The following is a 21,334-nucleotide window of genomic DNA, read 5'->3' as shown; positions in this document are numbered from 1 at the left end:
ACCTTTTATTAAGACGTCATCCAGTTCTAGTAATTCCAGTGTAATCCTGCCAGATTAGTATTAATACATCATTTTCCCCACCTGTCTATCTGGACAAGTAGATTAATAACTAATAAGCAAATGCAGTTAAAAGAGGAGCTCTGATTTTCCTTTCCAGCTGTTGTGAGACAGTGGGCACCAAGGCCTTTTTTTATCCTTGGTGCTGGCATTGCAGGACTGCAAGCGTGGGCTGGTCTGTGAAACCCTGACTTCTTGCAGTACCCATCTTAGGCCGACCGGCCTTGGCATTCAGGGGGCATGGTGGTGAATGGGGATTGATTTCTTCTTTTGCTCTCACATGTATGTACACACATGCAAGGCTATAAATAATGTGATTAAATGTTTAAGTTTTTAGAAAAAGAGGCTGTAATGCCACTGTGAAGTGGCTTTGATTGTATGATTGTTTTAGTAATGATCATGGGCATGATTAATATGTATCTGTGGACAGCTGGTATGGATTCATAGAATCACAGAATGATGGGTTGAAAAGGTCCTTTAAGATCATGTTGTTTCAACCCCCCTGCCATGGGCAGAGTCACCAACCACCAGACCAGGCTGACAAGAGCTGCTATGTTCATTATCCCAGTACTCACTGGAGCTTATTGGAAAAGAAAAGAAAGAGTATCCCCCTCCTTGAATAAAATCAGATGCAGTCAAACACCATTCTGCAACAGCGATGTGGTTGGTTAAAAAAAAATAAAACGTGTATGAAAGCCGGGGTTTGGCTTCTGTTTTTCATACTTTTTTGAAGGGAAGGTTTTACCTGAAGACATACAGGGAACATGGCGAATGAACCGCCATTAGCACCCTGAACATTTCCTCTTGACTACAGTCACTACTTTCTTGGAAGCTCAAATTCTTTCCTATATATAACAGTGTCTTTAGCAGAATCAAGATGATCACATCTGACACTGCACTGCAGACTCACGGTCTTTTGGGATGCTCCGTCCAGACCCAAATGCAAGCAATGCAGTAAAAAATATACTGATTCTTGTGGAAATGCACTGCATGCAAATTCTTAACAACTCAAACAAAACGTGTGATAGGAAATTGTTTGATTCCAGAGCACATGAAACCAAGTAACAATCATTGCCACCTCTCAGAATGTTTTAGGAATAAGGAAAGTGGTTTTTTGACCAGGGAAGGGCAGATGTGTTGGGTTGCAGTTAAATTTGAGGGTGAGCTGGGATGTGCAAGGAGCATCACACAGCCAAGGTATCCGCTGTTACAGCTCACATCTGAGCTGAAAGCTCTGTGAAAAGTGGCTGTCTGAAAGTGACCTAATTCGGAATCACAAAAAGAATGGGTGCAAAGGCACAGCTCCTCATTCCTGGAAGAAAGAGCACAGATGTGCAAAATATTTTAGAGGCCTTTCCGGTGCCGTGAGTAGCCCTTGTAATTGAAGCAAATTGCACTTAAATTCCCTTGATAATGTCAATTTGCATTGTCAAAGTATCGTACTGGAGGCCATGGTCAAGGTCCTAAGAAGTTAACCAGTGGCATGTATGCTCATTAGCTTCCTTCCAGTGTGGAAGAGGGATGTGGGGGTGGGAAATAGAAGGGAAGCCCTCTCGTGATCCAGCCAGCAGTCCTGTTTTTCGATCACAAGGCACTGCAGCAGGACAAATACGGTTTTCTTTGTAAGGCAACTTAAAATGTTGCTTTCACGGAGAAGGGAATAAGGAAGCAGTGTTTTCCCTTGTGAATACCAGGTGTTGCGAGAGACATTATTCTTTCCACCCACAATAATGAGTAAAATGCAATTTGATCTTCAGGTTCCCAAAAAGTGGAGTGTTGCTTCAGATGTCACTGTGTTTTCCTCAGGGTACTTAGTGCTGCCATGCTGTGGTAAATGCAATTCCAGATCCCTTTAATACACTCTGAGAGTAGGGATTATCGTTGGACCCAGAGTCCTGCAGGTTCCAGTCTGCTGAACTGCCAGTCCGTGCAAAGCTGTGTGTGAGGGATTTATGGAGGAGCCGCTCACTGTGCCACAGCGCAGTGCTGGGGAGCGATGGGGGGAGGGAGTTTTTGCTTCCATAGAAACAACCAAAAACCCAAGAGAAAGCAAATTAAAAAAAGAAAATCACATATTCTAGTGTGCCAGTACCAAAGGTTGTAAAGGGCTGCGTCTCATCTGTATCTCCATCAGGGCTCTAGCTGTTGGCACACACATCGTGTTGGATGGGAGCGCTGAAGCTGTGCAGCTTGCTAATAGAGGAGAGGGCTTGTCAGCAGCATATTAATTTGATGGGACTGCGTTGTTTTCTGAAGCTTCTGACTATATTACATCTTGTATTACAGATTCCTTCTACAATCAGGTCTATCCATCAGGATAAAATCCTAGCACTTAGACAGCAGACACAGTTCTTGTGGGAGGCTTATTTTTCTTCAGTTGAGAAGATTGTATTGACTACACTAGAGGTGAGTAAAAGCTGTCTGGGATTGTGCAGAGAGACGAGGTTTCCTTACCCGTGCAGCTGCTCCAGTGCTCAGCCAGCATCAGACCTTGAGTTTCATGACATGCAATTGGTCACTGGGAGAAACACTCGGTGTCTTGATAAGTTTTCTTCCCTAAGGAAATACTTCCTTCATTGTTGGTCTCCACATTAGAGAGCTGACACAGTGAAGAATGGGAGCTGTCTAACACACGGAAAAGTTGTCATGTGTGATCTTGCCTTCACAAGGCTTTATGGCTTACGAATCACTGTCCTTGTCATTGGTAGTGGATATGTTTCTTAAAGAAACCTTTCTAGAATTCATTTTGGAAAAAATAGGCTGTGGAGCTTCTTGACCATTTCATAACATCTTGATGTCTTGTGATGGGGCTGTCGGACTGGCTGAAAGAACATAAGGGCTGGTAAGTTACTGTGTTTTATCTTCACACACAGGATAAGGGAAAGGCTTCTATAAAATATTAATAAATAATCATAATTAGACTGCTATTAAACAGGGAGACAGATGATCCAGAATGTGGAGAGAATCCTTTCTGAATTCAAGGGACGGAGGAAAGATAAAAGGCTCTTCAGAAGTAGGGCCCAACCTACAGTTTCAAAAGCAGTTTTCTCTCCTAATTGTTTTGCAGTTTTGCACTAAAATTTTTGACACACTCTTACCACTGAAAGGGGCTTGCTTTGTAGGTGCCAGTTTGTTTGTCTTAGGCTAATTCTAATTCAGTTTCAGCCCTCTTTCTGCAGGGTTGTTAATCCCCCTTTCCCCTGCAGACTGTGAAGGACTTCATGCTATGTTGGTGGCTGTTGCCCATGGCAGGCTCACTTCCAGCTGCTATAAGACAGTCATTTAGATTTTCCTATGCTGGTGAAGAAAATCGGACAGAGAACGTTTTTGGAGCCTGTGGCATAGCTGTCCTTGCCTTGTTTCATTCATGCTGCATAATGAAAACAGCTCTTCATCCTTAGTCTCCCCATGAGCCCTGATGAAGTAGTGGCAATTATCACAGCCCACAACAAGATCAGATTAGCAAAGCTGGAGGACCACGTGACAGCTCTTGGAGTCTAATTCACCTTTAAAGAAGTACTCCTAGAGATAACCAGGTGCCCGTCATCAGCCCCTTCCCTGCACACACCCCATTAAGGATTGCCAGGAGGACAAGGCTGCACAGCTCTCCTCACTGTCCCACTCCTGCCTGTGCTGGGCTGATCACAAGGGACGTCACCTGCAGCCCCCATGGCCTTGGAGTCCATCACATCACGCTCCAGTGCACACAGATGTGATTTTAGGTCTGCCTGGACCAGCTACAACAGTGACCCACGTAGATGCTCAGGGGACAGGAACACCTGTAATAAAGCTCAGGCAGCTGGATATTCAGCAAGCTGGAGTTCATGCTCAGAGGCAAAAAATAAAAAGAGGAAAAGAAAAACAGAAATCTTCCTGCAAGGTTTAATTTAATGGAACCAAGTAATGTACACCTGGTGTTGAAGTTATCTTCTGGGTTTTTCCATTTCTTTGCAAGGGTGGTTTTGCTTTGAGGGCTTTGGGGTTTTGTTTTGTTTTGTTTTATTCAAGATTCTTAAGATTTGAAAAGACTGCTACAAGGAGCTTTGTTTGTATGAACAGATACTCATTTCACATTTTAACTTGTCCAGAGTTAATTTTCCTTAGGAAAGGAATAAAACAGCTGAGAGTGATTTTTTACTGTCAGTAATCTGCAAGCAATGCATTATCCTCTTTTTAAAACCTAAGTTTTAAGTTCCCAGCAAGAATATTTTTTTTCTAGCTGATGTTTTCCAACTTCTCTTGTAACTCTGTGATGTTAGAGTGCTCTGATGATACCTGCAGCTTCCTTCTGTGCTGTGCCATGTCCACATATGTGGTTATCAGTGTAGCAAAAGCTTTCACCAGCTCAGGTGTCCACAAGGATACCTGCCTTGTATCCTGGACGCATGTGGAAACATGAGATCACATCTTCAGGTCCTTGACCTTTTCACAGCATTTAGTAACCTGAGCCAAAGGGCTCATTGCCCAAAATGGGAGGTTTGAAGTGCTTGGCCAGTAAGACCTCCTGCAGGCACAGAGGAGATGCCTGGTGCCATTCACATGGTATGGGTTAAGAGATGGGTGTTCATGTGGGTCTGTTCCAGCAACACCACCATCCACACAGATGTGCCAGTGAATCTGCACGTTTTCAGCTTGTTCTTCTATGAAAACAATCCCCAGACACACACACCTAACTAAGAACCTGTGCAACATGCTCAGAGCTCTGCTCAGGAGGAGAGAGGAGGGGAGGGCACAGCACAAAAGGCATACAAGGAATGTGTGGTGCTTGGCTGGGGCATATTAGGAAGAGGCAGCGATTAAGGTAGTATGGGAACTTCTTGAAATGTGAAGGTGAGGGAGACAGAAATATTGGATTAGTAATGAATTCAAAAAGAAAAGAAAAGCTGGGGGGGGAGATCTCAATAGAGTTCATAACACCTTCCTTCTCTTATTAAACTTCCTGTCATGCCTCACTATTGGAGACACTGTATAGCGGCTGTCTGTCCCTGCAACATGGGTAATACTGTGCACTCTGAATTCTAATTGATCGATCCCCCATGTGATCTTTTTTTTATACACTTCTGCTCTCTTTCTGCCAAGTTGCCTTTTCTCCCCTCTATCACTGCAGACAGCTAGATTTCTTACGTAGACCAGGAGTGTGATAAATTACTCCCTGTTGGTGAGCCGTGATGTATGGTGCAGGCCAGCTCCTATGGTCAGGAGATTTGTATTCCTTGCAGTGCACCCAGGGCCGTGTACTCTGCGTGCCATCAGGGTCTGCTCTGTGTTAGAGCCGCTCACGCTCTGGGTGCGCTGAGGCAGGGCTGAATGCAAGCCATGTGTTTCCCCTGCAGCCTTGTTGGCTACCAGCTCAGTGGAAATCTCCACCGTCTGCGAAAACCTCCTGACCATGTAAATTCACAGACTTCCCCTTATCTGATTATGCCCCTGTTCTGAGAAAAAAGGAGGAAGGAGCTGCAGTATTTAGGCTTCGTGGTAAACACTCAAAAACGTGCTTTCTAGGTTCTGTCTTTGTTCAGGAGTATGACTTGCAGATGGAAAAACGGCAGTCAATTTCTTTTTTCCCTCACTGCCCCCACCATGCAGGAGGTCTGACAACTGATACACCTCACTTTCCAAATAGCCAGATCCGCTCTTGTCAGTGATGGAAATATGGTCATTAAGTCTGTTATTCCTGCACAAAAATAAGTTAAATTAACTTGGACATGTCAGCAAATTGCTGCGTGTTAGTAATGCTAGTTGACTGTAGGCAAAATCAAGTCAAGCATACAAACGCCTGACATTTGCCCCAAGTTAACTGTACTTACATGGCCACCAGCAGTGGATTGTCTAGCACAAGAAAACTAATGCTTTAATTTATTCATTTTATTTATTCTGTAACGGCAATCAGGAATTCCAGGGAGATGTCTGATCTGCTGTTCTGTACTCACCAAGTGTCCTTGAACTCAACTGTTTGCATAGATTTCTAGATTGCTTAGACTGGAGCAGCTGCTTTTCTTTGCCTTTTGTTATTTGAGGTCTTCTGGCTTGCTTTTGTTTCTCCTATGCTGTAGGTGTAGACCTTCTTTGGTGTCATAGACTGTAAGGCCAGAATGGACCTAGGGATCAGATTAGCTTCAGAGCCACAGGGTTTCACCCAGATGAGCCCAGGTTACGGCCAGAGAGAACCAGCATGTTGTTGGCATTTGAGCCCTGTGCAATACATAAACCACCAATTCCGTGAAATCTCCTTAGGAGATCCCAGAAGATGAGCTGCAGAAGGAGGCAAGGAAATCTTGCTTAGCTGTCTTAGCAGAGGATTCTCCCTTCAGCATCCCCCAGCCCTTCTCAATATCCTGTTGCCAGACCTGCCAATCTCTCATGTTTCGAAGGAAGGCAAATCTGTAAGAACGTGTGGCCCAACAGCAGATTGCACTTAGAAGATTGTGTCTTGTTGGGCTGCTGAATTTGTCTCGTTTTAACTTCCCACTGCTGAATGTTGTTATGCCTTTGCGGCACGTTTGGGAAAGCTCTTGCTGGCGTAAGAGCCAGACTGGATCTTACATAGTGGCAGCTGATCTGAAGTAGCTGCAATTAGTTTTATAAATACACGTTAATTATATGTCCGTGTATCTTTTTTGTGGCCTATGGTATTCCAGATGATAAAGTAGGTGACCTAGTCAACTGGTTTGCTCTTAAAAGTCTGGGAATCTCTGTTTGTGGCCCTCCACAAAGATAGGCAGCAGAGCTGCTAAAATATCTTTTTCAGACAAGGAGCTGTTGCAGAACTGAGACATAGAATCAGTGATGTATCTGAATACTAATAACCCTTTATAATAAGCAAAAATGAATAATTAGTGCAGCTTGATTTGCCCAACGTCTTTGTGGTTTTGAATGCTCTTGTTATCTCAAAATAATACGTGGCTTTGTAATGCCATCCTAAAATAATTATCTTGTGTGAGTTCTGGATAGTAAAACTGACAATGTACTAATCAGGTGTACTACCACTAACTAACTCTAATAGATGAAACAATTGACTTTAAATACGGAATGCAGTGAATTGCAAGGTCCCCACGTCCACAGAGACTAATGAGGTGCTCCAAAGCCTACTGCACAAAGCCTGAGCTGCTGGAGTGGTGCTGAAGTCTATCGGTTCCGTGTCATTTTGAGAGATATTAAGCAGGAATGTCTCAGAATTTGTGTGCCTCAACTTTCTGCCAACTGAATGATGATTCCAGTCATTTGGAGTCCTTGAAGCTTCTACCAGTGGCTATTAGAGTCTGTTTAACAGTCGTTGCCTCTCTTGTTTTCCAGATTATTCAGGACAGAATATTTAAGCACATATCACGTAACAGCTTAATATGGAACAAACATCCTGGAGGGTTATTTGTACTGCCACAGTATTCTTCATATCTGGGAGATTTTCCTTACTACTATGCTAATCTCGGTGAGTGAACTCTTCCTACACTGCAGTGGTATTTGGAATATCGTTGATTCTTGAATAGGATGTGCCAGGTGACTTACCATTCATTTCTAGTTAATGATTTCTGTTTCCGCTCCCTGCTCACTGCAGACTGGAACGTCTCTGACTCATCAACATGCATCTTGTGCCTCTCGCTTGCAAATATTATTCCTAAAAAAATCGGGTCCCTTCATACTTTTCAGTTGCCAGTAATTAATGCCTCAGTTACTGACCCATTCGTGGCCCAAGGGGACATAAGAGGGATAGTTTTTTTTTGCTTACTTTGTTTATTTGTGCTTGGCAAATTGGAAAAGTGGTAATTTACCCATGACACTTATAATTGGAGTGCATAGTTGGTATGGATTTATTCTCCACATTGCGTGTCCTCTCATGGATTCCAGTAGAAGGAATGAATAGGAGTTAGGTCCGGGGCTTTTTCTGAAACAGATTCAGTGAGGAATTCTGTGGGGGAATGTGACTGCAGTCTGAAGTGATCCTGCTTATGAGACTGCTTCCACTTTTGGCTCAGGCTGTGCCATCCCACTTATGTGGTTCTGTGCTGCCCACCTGCTAAAAATTCACAGTTACCATGATAAAGAAGGAGAAGGAGGTTTCTGTGGGAATTTTAATGAAAAGTGACTATGACCCCACACAGATGAATGTAGTTAAGACTGAGAGCAGTTTTGAAGGGCAGAAGCCAGTACGACCTGTTATTTCAGGCAGGAAAGTAAAGCACAGCAAGACAAAAATATCAGAATTGAAAAGCAAGGATGTAAACAGACTTATCAGCTCAGGAGGTAACTGAAGATGCACGTGGATAGGATTGATCCAGAAAGTGTAAAAGCCTTACAGGGGCTGTAATAGAACTGAGGAAACAGAACATAGTTCTGGAAATGTATCTGTAGGAAGTATCCAGAGCCAGGCAGCAAAACTAGGCAGCCAGTGTCAAAAAAGAAAATACCCAGTTGAGCAAACTGGGTATTACCTGTGGGGCAAACTGGAGGAAGGAAAGATCACAGCACATCTGTGGAAATAACAAGAGGAGGCAGTAATTGCATTGGAGTCAGCTGTTTCAGAAGAGGTGGGAGGTAAAGTGAAGTGTCATCTCTGATCCATGACTTAAAGAGATGACCTAAAAGATTTGGAAGGTTTGCATTAAGCATGGGTTGTTTTACCATCTCCAAGTCCTTTAATCTCTACTAAATAGGGCAATTTTGTCTTTACTGAATGCATATCTGTTTGCTTCAGGTCTGAAGCCTCTCCCCACATTCACTGCCGTTATCCATGCAGTAACTCCTCTGGTTTCCCAGTCTCAGCCTGTGCTGAAACTCCTGGTTGCTGTAGCCAAGTCCCAGTACTGTGCACAGGTAAGCAGCACTGTTTGACTGTCAGTTACACTGGAGACAGAACTAGTGTCCCAGGAGCATAGAGCCTATTGATTTCAGGTCTTCTCAGTCTACTTCCAAACCCTTGTTTCTGTTCTCATGTTTCCTTTTTCTGAGACGTCTAGTGTCTGTGACCTGCATGCATGGGAAACAAAAGTTCTGAGTATAATGTGGTTGGAACAGAGACACTAATGAAACCCCTTTGTTTCAGGAGACAGGTAGAACAATGACTGCACTTTGAAGATCGGGTTTTTGTATGCTGCAAACTGCAAAAGGATGTCTGTGTCTCAAGAGTCTCTGCATGATTACCTTTCCTGCTACTGTGGCTCTTAGTGCAGTGCCAAGATTCTGGCTTCCCTTAAAGAAACCTCAGGGAGTTCAGTGGGAGCACCCTCTTACAGTGGAGAATCACAAGTATTTTAACCAAAGTAAAACAGTGACATTCATGTGACCTGGATTAAACTGAGACTTCCTGAGTCTTGTTCAGATTATATTTACTTAAGAGGATGTATATAGTCAGGATGAATAAAATTACTGCAGGAAGTGTTGTTTTTATACAGATTTGTATGGTTCTTGTTAGTCTGGACATTCAAAGTCTGGAGATCTGAGTCTGTACAGCTTGGACTGCATTGCAACAAACAGTATCTGATCGTGGTCCAATATTGTCTTTCAGATTATTGTTTTATGGAATTGTGATAAACCCCTCCCAGCCAAACACCGCTGGCCTGCCACTTCTGTGCCTGTCATAGTCATTGAAGGAGAGAGCAAGGTAAGTGGACAGAAGCATCATAAAAGATTGCATATTTTCTCTGAGGGGACCCTAATTTGTTTTTCCAACTGCTTTGATGAAAGCTTTGTAGTTCCCAACTGTGTGACAGTCCATTTCCTTGGCCCCTTGTGTCAGCGTGGTCACAGAGTCATATTTCATGCACATGGCCCATGCTCTCAGAAATCCTCAGCATGGCAATCAGTGCCAGCAACCTGAGATTCACTGTTGGGGCCCTATTTTGAAATGTGGTCCTGAGAGTGGGTGGTTCTGACCTTGTCTTTGGAGATTTCTGCCTCCCTGCAGGTGCATGGAAGCGGTGATATAGCTGGATTCACTGGGTTTTAGCAGTCAGAGGCAAGGCTTGGTGATCAGCTACAGACTCAAAAACAGAGGAAGAGATGAGAGTGAATAGTGCTAACCTGCCTTAGAAAGTACCTTCTTTCATGGCCCTGTAGGATAGTTCTGTCAGCGCAGGGATCCCACTATGAAATAAAGGAAGGGAAAAGAGTCGCTTTCTTGGAAATAAAACCACTGTGTCATCTCCTGCTGTGCAACAGACTTGTTTGTTTGCAATTCCACAAAGCTGAATCAGACAGCACCTAAAGGAGAAAAGAGGCTTCTTTTAAATATCCACACTGAAGTGGATGATTCCTCTCCAGAGTCAGGCCTGAGAGAAGCAGGACTGCTTCTGTGGGCTCCTGGGCTCTGACTGACACACGTGTGCTGGTCCCCTCTGCCACCTTAACATCTGGCTCTCAAGCTCTGTGTTTGCAAACAGAACTTTCAGCTGCTTTGGCTGTACAATCCTATTGAGATTTCATAGTCCTATCTTTAGTCTTTTGCCCCAGTCACCTTGACAAGGGGAGAGCAAGGGCCATGCAAAGTTTTCATCTAATGGCTTGTGCCTTTAAGCTAGCCATATGTATGTATCAGGAGAGTTGCTCCAGGACTGAGAAAGGCTGTAGTGATTTCTCAGCCTTTGGAACGCTGCACATTTTTTCGTCCTTTCTGGAAGGCTCACAGAGGTGAGATAGAAGAGGAAACCTCTGACCGATTCCTCTGCATTTGTAGAAATTGGCCCGGGCACTGTTTAGATTACAAGTGAGTCTCCTGAGTACACAAAGGTGTGTTTATAGTGGACAGTCTCATCTCTGTAATATCCCAACGTACGCCAATGGCTCCTCTTGCAGAAAAGCTGCTTGTTTGGACAAAGTGTGCAGAGCCAGAGCTGTCCAGTTCAAAGGTTGTACAAAGGAGCTGGTTTTTTCATCTTCAGACTTAACTGAAGCGTACTGGCAGGCACAGTCACTACGTGCAGGGGATCACTGAGGTCTGCCTTTACCTAACCTGCATTCCCATCCTTGAAATCAAGATTATCACAGTCGTTTTACAACAGGGAATTTTAACTACCTAAAAAAAACATCTGGGTAATTCTGACTGTTTTCTGTGGTCTATAAATGAATAGGGTGAGGACCTTGGTCTTCTGCTTCCACATAAGCAAAGCAAAAACTACCAACACCTGCCAGCTCACCTCTCCCTCACAGCCATGGCCTCCCTGGAGTGAGGACCATCACAGCAGTGAAGAGATGCTCTTCAAACAGACACTGTGAACCTCCTGAACATGGAGGCAGAGCTCTCTCTGAATTGAGGCATAGATTTAGGGTCTTGCTTCTGAACAGGCTGCAAGGGACACAGAACTGGCTGTGTCCATAGTGATCTACATGAAAAACTCCTATGTCCTTGTTTCCAGAAAGTGATCTCCCCTAAGCAGGCCTGCTTTTTGTAGTGATTTCTTGGCATAATAAGCTTGAAAGGAAGTCTATTATCTACCCAGGCTATTTTTCTTAGCAAATGAGGGAAACAAATAGCGTCGTGTCCTTATTACCACTCATCAGTTCTCAGAAGGTGCTAATTAGTCTTGTAAAGAAACCGTATGGATTCTCATCTCTTGCTGTTATCTTTTTTATTTCACTTTCCCATCCATTTCCTGTTGCTGTGAGAACTATCCTGCCATACTTTAAAAGAAAACATGGATTTCATACATTTATAGCTTAAAAATGTGACTTTTAGAAATGCTACACTGACAGCATAATTCTTGCTGCAAACGAAGCCCAACAGATTATCACGTTCCTTAGTATACTCTCCTTTTTGGATAGATTGCATTGCATCTCATGGTAGCAGCTCCCTATTGATGCAGCAGTAGTGCCTGGAGATACAGCTGTGCCACTTACAGGGGTAGAGTCCTGGCAGCATAATTTCCTCCACACACAACCTGTACTTCTTGGCTTCCTAGATGTAACTTTATGAGTGCTATAGAATTTTTGTCAGCACTTTGTTGGCTCTAAGCCTCACATCCCATGGGAGGGCAGAGGTACAGTCCTAGCTTCCAGGGAAGCTCTGGTACATCTAATTCTCAGTGTGGACCATGACAGTTTGTCACATAAGGAAGGCAGCCTACTCAAAAGAAAGAGATCTGTACAGAAATTACTCCTCGACTAGAGGGTGTAAACTGACTGCTGGGGTGACAAAAATGACAGTCTTTCCCTCATGAGCTGAGTGGTCCTTTCTGTCAGACAGACATGCAATGTGCCTCAGATGAAAGGCCATAGGAGTGAGGAATGAAATGGAGTATTTCCCAGGGAAATTAGTCCTTTAAGTGATTTTTTTTCTTCTCTTTACCTGTCTTGGATACCCACAGGTTATGAGCAGTCGCTTCCTACCCTACGACAACATAGTGACAGATGCAGTGCTAAGCCTGGATGAGGACACCGTGCTTTCGACCACTGAGGTAAGGGCCTCTGACATCTGGAGAATCTGCCTTGCTCCATGGCCGATCCTGAGCACAGCAGATAGGCTCTTCTCTTGCCAGTGGCCAAATGTTAAGAGGTTTCCTGTGATACTCCTCAGATTTTCTGTTTTTCACTTGTTTCAGAAACCCTGCCACTGCCTGCCATCAGAAGAGCTTTTCACCTCGGTTAATTGGCTCGTCATTAGCATATGGTTCTTCCGTTCTTTATTATTTTAGTAACATAGCTGCGGGCGGGTGTAGGCAGCCAAGAGCAGTCGACTTTAATACTCTGTTCTCACTTTTCTGATTAGGGTAGGTTTTTTTCCCCCCTGTGCTACCAATAGGATGTAGGTGGGGAAAGAAGGGGTGTCATCAGCAGTGGATTGCTGTTGCTCCAAAAGAGAGCGTTGCCATCTAATACAGCATTTGCTGGGGACTGTTTTCTTGCTGACTGTTGTGTCTTCCCTTAAAGCTGGAGATCTTTGCTAGTTGAGGTGTTGGAGTGTTTGTGCTAAGAGGAAGATAGCGCTAAGAAAGAAAAATACTGTAGAAAAGCAATTTTTACAACTGGGATGAGTATTGATTTCTGGAACCTCTTCCTGAGAACCACAGGGGAAACCGATGACAGTTTATATAGAGTGCAATATTTGGGAAATACATTATTAATGACGGCCAGGGAATAGCTTGAAAAAATTGATTTTCTTTTGTTTTCCCTTTTTTTTTTCCCCCCATGTCCGTCGTTATTCCGTTCTCCTCATTTCACCTTTATAAATAGTGCTTCCTTTGTCGGTGATGTGGACTTTTCACTGATATAATTGCTGCTAGTGAGGAAATGCCACCAGTCACTGCTGTTACCTGAAGATGTCACTGAATTTGTTCTAAGTGGATGAGATTGCAATTGTTCTCCCCAGTATGGTTTTCTTGTGCCGTGGTTAAGCTGCTTCAGAAGGAGTCGTGGTAGCCCTCTTCTGCTTTTCAAATGGCATTGAACCTATGTGATAGCAAGGTTACATCCTGGTTGCTCCTGCAAAATGAGGAAGAGTACAGCTGCTCCCAAGTCATTTATGTGCAAAGCTGTGCACAGCTGACAAAAAAAAGACCTTTGTCCTGGGGCTGGAGATCCTAAGCAGCTTTTTGTTCAGGATGAAGGGAGCTGTCTCAGCTGCTCCCGGTCAAACCTGCCACGGTTCATTGTACTGAAGTGGTAGGTACAGCAGTCCAACCTGTGTATTGCAGGAGAATTTGGGACTTCATTTTTTTGCCTAGTATTTATCATCATTCTTACTTTGTAGTCATTTGGGCTTCTGGAGTGCATGTGAAACAAAGTGTTTCTCATTTGACTTGGCCGTATTTTACAGTGAATATTTTGAAATGCAAGTATTTGTTGTTGTGTGAAATAACGTATGCGTTTTTGGGGGGATTCTTCCCTTCTATAAGCACGGTACTGCATGTTTGCATGGTAGGTTTTGGCTCTGAGCCTCCTGCCCCTGTGCTTTTGGTGGCTCTCTGAGAAGAACTGGGCTCTTTGTACTCTTTCACTTCTCATCATGTAGCTTACACAAAGAAACAGCCTGTTTGAAACACTGACATGAAGCGTGTGGTATGAAACTTCCCTCAGAACTGGCTGCTCATGGGTGGTCATTGTGGCAAAGCTTCAGGGACCAGAAGAAGCAATTGGTCAAACAAGATCGCATTCCTGTTGGGAGGAGCAGTTGCCAGATGCATCTTCTGCCCTGTCCAGGTCTTATGGAGTAACAGTTTCCCCTTAGCAGCAGAGCAGCCTGTGGTTGCCCTCTTGAGAAGAGCTCTGTCATGTGCACAGGGGGATGTTTGTGTGGGAAGTAATTAGAAATCAGCATGAGTTAGGAATGATGCAGGGATTTAAGAGACTGGCAGCCGGATTGGCTTTTCCTGCTGATCAGCTGAGTATCAGTGCGGCAAAATTACGCAGGATAAGGACAGGTTTGGGTTTGTTTTTTTGTGTTAGGATGGTTGGTTTAGTGGGTACATGGGCAGGTACTTGAATATGTGAGTGAAGACACCGAGCGCTGCTGCTTTTTTATTTAAGTTTGCGATTCTCAAACATCTTGAAAGAAAACAGATGTCAGGCTTTATAGGACAGAGCCTTTACAGGGAAAAAGACCTTTAGCACTTTCATGTGGTACTGATTTGGTTGAGATCAGAACTATCAAAACGATAACTGGTTTGTGCACATTGTCTTTCTAGTTGGCCTCAGATTCCTTGAAACAACTTGAAAGAAAGTACCCAGTCCTTAGTTGTGCTCCAGTACATGTGTGACTCTTCTGTTTCACGAAGTGCTTGTAAATGAGGGAAGTCTGACAATAATCACACAAAATGTGACTGTTCTCATTGCAGCTATTCTTTGTCTAACCTCTACCCCCTTGATTTGGCTGTGTTCTTGAAAGGTTTTCCAAGCATTTTTGAGCAAGGTTTTAAGTCCCTCTGGAACAGAGGGAACTATGCAATGCAGAAACAAGTCTCTCTTTCACTTGGTTTTGAATGAGACAATTAGAATTGCCTTTATCTGTTAAAATTTTAATCTATCTGGAGCTCCAAGCTGAAGTGACAGGACTGACAACCAACTTGAACATGAGAAAAAATTTTCCATATGTGTTTTTACCAAGTGCCTTTCAAATGAAATGCTGATGAGCCTTCTGCAAACTACCCCGACCATCCCTTTTCTCTTACAGCTGGTATTTGTTTGGTGGGATTCCAGGGCAGCAATCCCGTATCAACCTTTCAATTGTCTAATATTTGAATTACTAAGGTAGTTTCAGTGAGATAAATAAATAAATGAAAGAAACTCTATGTCAGCATTTAATATCTTCTTGTGATTTATACAGTAAAATCTGTTTCTTAAAGCACAGACTCCTAAAGCCACTTAACTATCGTGGAATCTACTTCTGCTTTTATTAAGCTATTTTTTTAACCCTTGTGGTCATACATACAATCTTAAAGGTACCACCTCTAAGTGCCTTAAAGGCTCAAAACAGGTGGAAAAAAATAAAAGAAATCCACATTGATTGCTTGTTTTAATCTCACCAAGCCACCCCTATAATTTAAGGTATTTGATTCCTGATTTTCCAATGTGACAGTGTTGTTGATGAGAAAATATTGCCTGTGCAATCCACCTTTCATCAGACTGAACAGGTGAAAGTCAGGAGGCACCAAATCCTGACGATATGCTGGGTGTGGTAGGGTGTGATCATTTCAGGGACTCACATGGCACTAACTTTATGACATTCCAACTTTGTCACCATTGTTTCCAATGCATTGAAGCCAGTATTCAGCCCTGTACACAGTTCCCTGGTTGTAATCTGCCAGTTCATGTGGAGGAGCCAATCAAGACACATTTTGTCCAGAATGTGGCTTGTCTTTCACATCAGTGTTCTGAATTTCACCACACACCACCTCACTGTGCTGACATCCACCTTCTGAAATTCGTAAGTATTCAGCAAGCATTGACGAATGTCAGTGGGTGCCATTTTTTCTACATGGAGGAATTCAGTTCCACACCTTTGTTTCATATGCACTTCCGTATCAAACACCTTTTTCATAGAATAGCCAAGGTTGGAAAAGACCTCCAAGATCATCCAGTTCTACTGTCCACCTACCACCAGTATTTCCCACTAAACCATGTCCAGTAGTACAACATCTAAGTGTTTCTTGAACAGTTCCAGGGTCGGTGACTCAACCACCACCCTGGGCAGCTTATTTCAGTGCCTAAACAGAGTTTTGAAGAAGAAATTTTTCCTAATGTTGAATCTGACAGTTCATATTCCTGTCATTTTGTCAGACTGCCCCTCTGCTGCCATCTGCAGCATGACAACAATAGGGAATGGAATATTGGATTGCAAGGTTCAGACTCTACCACCATACCACCAATATCCACCTCCAGCTTCATGGACCAACAACATAAGAGGGAGGCATTACTTTTGGAGCAGCCCTCGTATAAATGCATGCACCTACACCAGTTCTTTCTGTAACTTGAAAAGGTTTGATATGTAAAGGGCAAGCTTGAAAATGTTAATGCAATGCTGTGATGCTCTAGACTCCCCTTAATAGAAACCATTAGAATGTGCATAATTATAGGGCAAAATGTCAAGCAGTCAGTTTAATTTACTGATGAATACATAGAATTAATGTTTTGCAACAGTTCCAAGATTTTGAATTATGAATTAGTGGCAAGGTAATATTTTGTTTTGTTGACATTTATTGAAACAGTTTTGGTGTTGATTTGGCCTATGTCTTTGTCTGCAGGTGGATTTTGCCTTTACAGTTTGGCAGAGTTTTCCAGAGAGGATTGTGGGGTACCCTGCTCGCAGTCACTTCTGGGACAACACTAAGGAGAGGTGGGGCTATACCTCCAAGTGGACTAATGACTATTCCATGGTATTGACAGGAGCTGCTATTTACCACAAGTAAGAACCCAAAGCATCAGCTGTTGTCCTTGCGTATGAAACAAAGCGGTAGTGGGGAATGAAAGGCATTCTTCCGGGGAGGGGAAAAAATGGGAAGATAATAAATGGGTCTACTTTTTATGGGGTAATAATTTAAGTTCTCAGTTTAGCTCTGGGGATCTGGTAATCATTATTGCGCTTGTTGGGTCTCTTTGAAGTCACTTGTATTTTGAGGCGGTCGGACTGCTCTTTTTAACATCAGGAATTACGCACTTCAAAGAGTTCCCAAATTCATTAAGCTGCTCGACTGAATGGCCTGTAGCATAGCAGAAAGGAGTTTACTTCCAGACCAGCACTGGATATGTGTTGGCTGACAGCTGCAGTCTGCAAAGTCTTCTGGCTACTCTAAAAAACAGTGCAGTGGACGTGCCATAGGCCAGTATATTGCAGCATATTGGAGGAAAACCCTGTTAGAACTTCCGCAGACCAAAGGCATCTCTAGATGCTAGGAAAAAGTCAACATGTTCTTCAGTACCTATTCCAAATCCCAGCAGAGGAGAAGACTGACCATAGGGGATGACATGAGGTCCTAAGAATAGTTTGAACAGTGAGGACAGTAGAAGGCTGATATAATGAAGTTTTCTGTGACTGAGCAGCTTTGAAAAGAAAGGTGGGGGATAAATTCATCAGTATTGGCTACTACAGTATAGCAATAGGAGTGCTTTTTGTCCTTCTTCTTGATACATAGGTCTGCATTATTTCTTTTAACCCATTCTTCTTTAAAAAGCTGTATCTTTTGTTCCTCAATTAATGCAGTTTACAGTTCTGGTGTGGGTAGGTGAGGTACTAACCAGTTCTCCCTTCCTGTTAGAGGACTGAAGAACAGACTGAAGAACAGATCTGGTGTATGCAGAGCAGAGGACAAAATTTCTGCTTCAGTTGGAATTCATAATCCCTGAAAGCCCAGTGGCTTCTCTTAATAATCCTACTGTTACTTTTTAGATATTATCACTACCTGTACACTCATTACCTGCCTGCCAGCCTAAAGAATATGGTGGACCAACTGGCCAATTGTGAGGACATTCTAATGAACTTTTTGGTGTCGGCTGTGACAAAATTGCCTCCAATCAAAGTAACACAGAAAAAACAGTATAAAGAGACCATGATGGGACAGGTATGTATCCATAGCATATTTTAGCTGTTGGGATGTATTAATAATTTAACATTTTGAATTCCACATTAGACTTACAGAATGAATAACATTATGGCTATTTCTTGCAGTTTTTAGCTTGGCAGAGCTGTAAGAAGACTATAGATTTTCTTCGTATAATGAAAGAAAATCCAGAAGTACTGGCAGGCTCACCTGCTTCATAATTTCTTACACTACGTTGCTCATAGAGATTCCAAACAGTAACAAGTCCTAAATAATCTCCTGTCTGCACTGCCACCATGTCTATTATCAATACTTCCAGGTTTGCTATGGGGAGGAGGGGTCAGGAAGAATGAAGAGGCTTTCTTTTTCCCTTCACATTTTCTCCTATTAGCATTGCTTTATCTTTGGCAGGAGAGTGGCCATGCCACTTTGTAGAATCCATTATCTGTGTGCCACTGCGCAGCAATGTTCTTTGGCTGTTTGGCAAGGGCTGAACAATCATTTTTCTTTTTTAAGTGTGGGTAGCTTGAATCATCCATGAACTATAACTCTCTCCTAAAGACAAGTTGTTCGTGCAGCTTTGGGAAATCTAATGGACTATGTTCATAATTCCTTGAAAGACAAATAAAAAATTAACATAAACTCAGTGTTGTGACAGAGATTAATAGTCATATGGAAATTCATTGCTAATGACCAAAATGTCTGCTATAATCCTCTAGCAACAAGCTTTAGCTTGCCTTTAGTGACTCTGGATAATCAAGAGTCCGTAATCGATGCACATAATAAGCTACCTCTTGTGCTGAACCGGACAGGCCTTGGATAAAGATTAAGTCTGATACAACAATCCTTTGGCGGTTCTCTGACTTTATCAGTTTCTTCACATTTTAATTAACAAACTTTGAGCTTATGAATTGTTATTTATTTTTAACGTGTAGTAGAAACGTAAGTGCTGTAGAGATGCATGAGAAGTGACACAAAACAAAAAGGAGCAGTTTCACAGCATTTATAGCCTCCCTTAAATAATAGCTCTATTGTTTTCATACACGTAGTCTAAGATAGAGAACAATAGTTGCATTCAAGCTGCTAGGTCATGTTTTCTCAGAGATGCTGAGTTTCCATAGACTTTCATTGAAATTATAGCTGTCCTCAACTTTGGAAAATTAGTCCATAGAATTGTACATATATGCAATTTGTGGTCTTTTTCTCACATCAGAGTTTATCGTGATATCATGTGGAACTTCCATTTATTTTCTGTCTATAAAACAGTACTGTCTTCCGCACTGGTCTGGAAGGGTGAGCTTTGTGGAAGCACTCTGTTTTTCCCTGCTGGACATTTGCAAACAAGTAATGTTAGGCATGTATGGACTTCAATTGACCTTAGTTATGATCCACATGAAATACATATCAATTTCTACAGGTCTTTTTTTTTTTTCCTCTCCTCCTTCCTTTCCTATCCTGTTCCCTTTCCCTTTCTCACTTAACCTTTCCTCCCCCTTTTCCTCTCCTCTCCTCTCCTCTCCTCTCCTCTCCTCTCCTCTCCTCTCCTCTCCTCTCCTCTCCTCTCCTCTCCTCTCCTCTCCTCTCCTCTCCTCTCCTCTCCTCTCCTCTCCTCTCCTCTCTCTGATTTTTAATGCCTTGCTCTCTCCCAAAACATAGTGAGATGGGGTGAGGCTGGCAGGAGCAGGAGATGGGAGGCCTGCCGAGGAGTGTCACCTTGGTAGCAGGAGAGCTACCAAGCCCTTTTGCAGCTGCATGATGCTGTGTCTCCCTGGCTGAGGCGCCCACCCTCTGCTGCCATTTTGTTGTCTCCCAGCCTCTGTTTAACTTCTGCTCCTCTCCACACAGACATCCCGGGCCTCACGCTGGGCCGACCCCGACCACTTCGCCCAACGGCAGAGCTGCATGAACACTTTTGCCAGCTGGTTTGGCTATATGCCGCTGATCCATTCTCAGATGAGGCTCGACCCTGTCCTCTTTAAAGACCAGGTCTCCATCCTGAGGAAGAAATACCGAGACATTGAACGACTCTGAGGAGCGCTGCCCAGGGGGCCGAGCTGCCCCAGCCCCACATGGCCGCCAGCACATGGAGCCGGACTGTGCCGAGCCCGGCCACACTCGGACATGGCGAGCGGCACCCTGCGGTGCGCGGCTCCGGACTGCTTCCTGCCCGGCAGGCCTGTCGCTCATGACTAGGTTGTGTACAGTTTCATTATGGAACATTAAATAATTATTTTTGAAATGATTGCTATGCAGGTTTAAACTTTTTTAATGATAAAAAAAAAAACAAAAACAAAAAAAAAACACCTATTAAAAACAGAGTTCTTTCTTTAATCAAAATTGTGTTGGTTGTGAATATTTCAAAGCTGCCATTTCTTCCTTTCATGCGTTTGATTGTCATAGCAATTTACATTCATTTTCCCCTGCAACGTTAAATGCTTGAATCTCACAGGGAGAAAATGCAGCGGGTTCAGAAACAAATTGAGCACAAGCAGGACAGAAATGAAGTATTATGTTTCTCCTTAACTGCTGATTTTTGTAATATTTCTTTTCTTCGTTTTCCACAAGCCGGTTGTGGCCGCTATGGCAGAGCTCCTTTGGATGGGCGGAAAACCAGAGAGCCTGCAGTGCGTGTCATTCCTGCTGGCTGAGGCCTGGCTTTGGGCAGGGAGAGGAGCAGCCATGCCAGGAGCAGCATGGCAGCAAGGCCTTCATGCACACAAGAGCACCAAGTTGCTCGCAGCAAGGCCTTGTCCCATGGCCGAAGCAGCATGGCTGCAGGCAGTGCTGCCACTAGGCCACAGCCACTGAGTCTCCAGAAATAGCTCCGTTTGGAGGGCAGAAGGGCTGTTGGTGCAAAAAGGGAAGTGCAAATAGTTGGAGAAATTCCCTCCTGGATTTCTGCACCTGAAGTGAAACGTGTTGTCAGAGATCAGTGCTGGCAGCAGCAGGTCGTCTCGGGCTTGCATGAGGCAGGGTAATTTGGGCCGAAGCCTGCCTTGGAAGTACCGGCATAGCTCACTCTCCAATGTGGTTTTATCATTTCAGATGGAAGCATTTTTTAAGTTGGAATATCTCAATTGTTTACTTTTCTGTAACTCTTTGCTTGTTTATGTGTTTTCTCAAGTGAAGAGTGAAAACAAAGGGTCAGGAATGTGCTGTGATGGTTTGCTAAAACAACAAGCACTTTAAAAACATTTCACAGTCTCGCATCTCTCTGAGGTGGACTGTAGTGATAACCACCCCAAGAGCAAAAGCATATAGTGAGGGTGCCCAGCAAGGACCAGCAAGCCTTTCTATACCTCATTCCTCAGCATCAGGCT

General features: G+C 43.4%; 1 protein-coding gene across 1 annotated transcript in view; it reads left to right on the top strand.

The window, feature by feature from the left end:
• The window catches only part of EXT1 (exostosin glycosyltransferase 1), a 148,734-nt gene extending 128,556 nt beyond the window's left edge, over nt 1-20,178 (top strand). The window contains 8 exon segments of the mRNA XM_015856181.2: nt 2,344-2,463; nt 7,351-7,483; nt 8,747-8,865; nt 9,557-9,652; nt 12,351-12,440; nt 16,722-16,882; nt 17,864-18,035; nt 19,860-20,178. Coding sequence (XP_015711667.1) covers nt 2,344-2,463; nt 7,351-7,483; nt 8,747-8,865; nt 9,557-9,652; nt 12,351-12,440; nt 16,722-16,882; nt 17,864-18,035; nt 19,860-20,045 — 1,077 coding nt within the window. The 3' untranslated portion in view covers nt 20,046-20,178.
• Nucleotides 20,179-21,334: the final 1,156 nt, after the last annotated feature.

The sequence above is a fragment of the Coturnix japonica genome, chromosome 2, assembly GCF_001577835.2.
Source record: "Coturnix japonica isolate 7356 chromosome 2, Coturnix japonica 2.1, whole genome shotgun sequence".
In the NCBI taxonomy this organism is placed as follows: domain Eukaryota; kingdom Metazoa; phylum Chordata; class Aves; order Galliformes; family Phasianidae; genus Coturnix; species Coturnix japonica.
The sequence above is the reverse complement of the archived record's forward strand: the minus strand, read 5'-3'. Positions and strand labels throughout refer to the sequence as shown.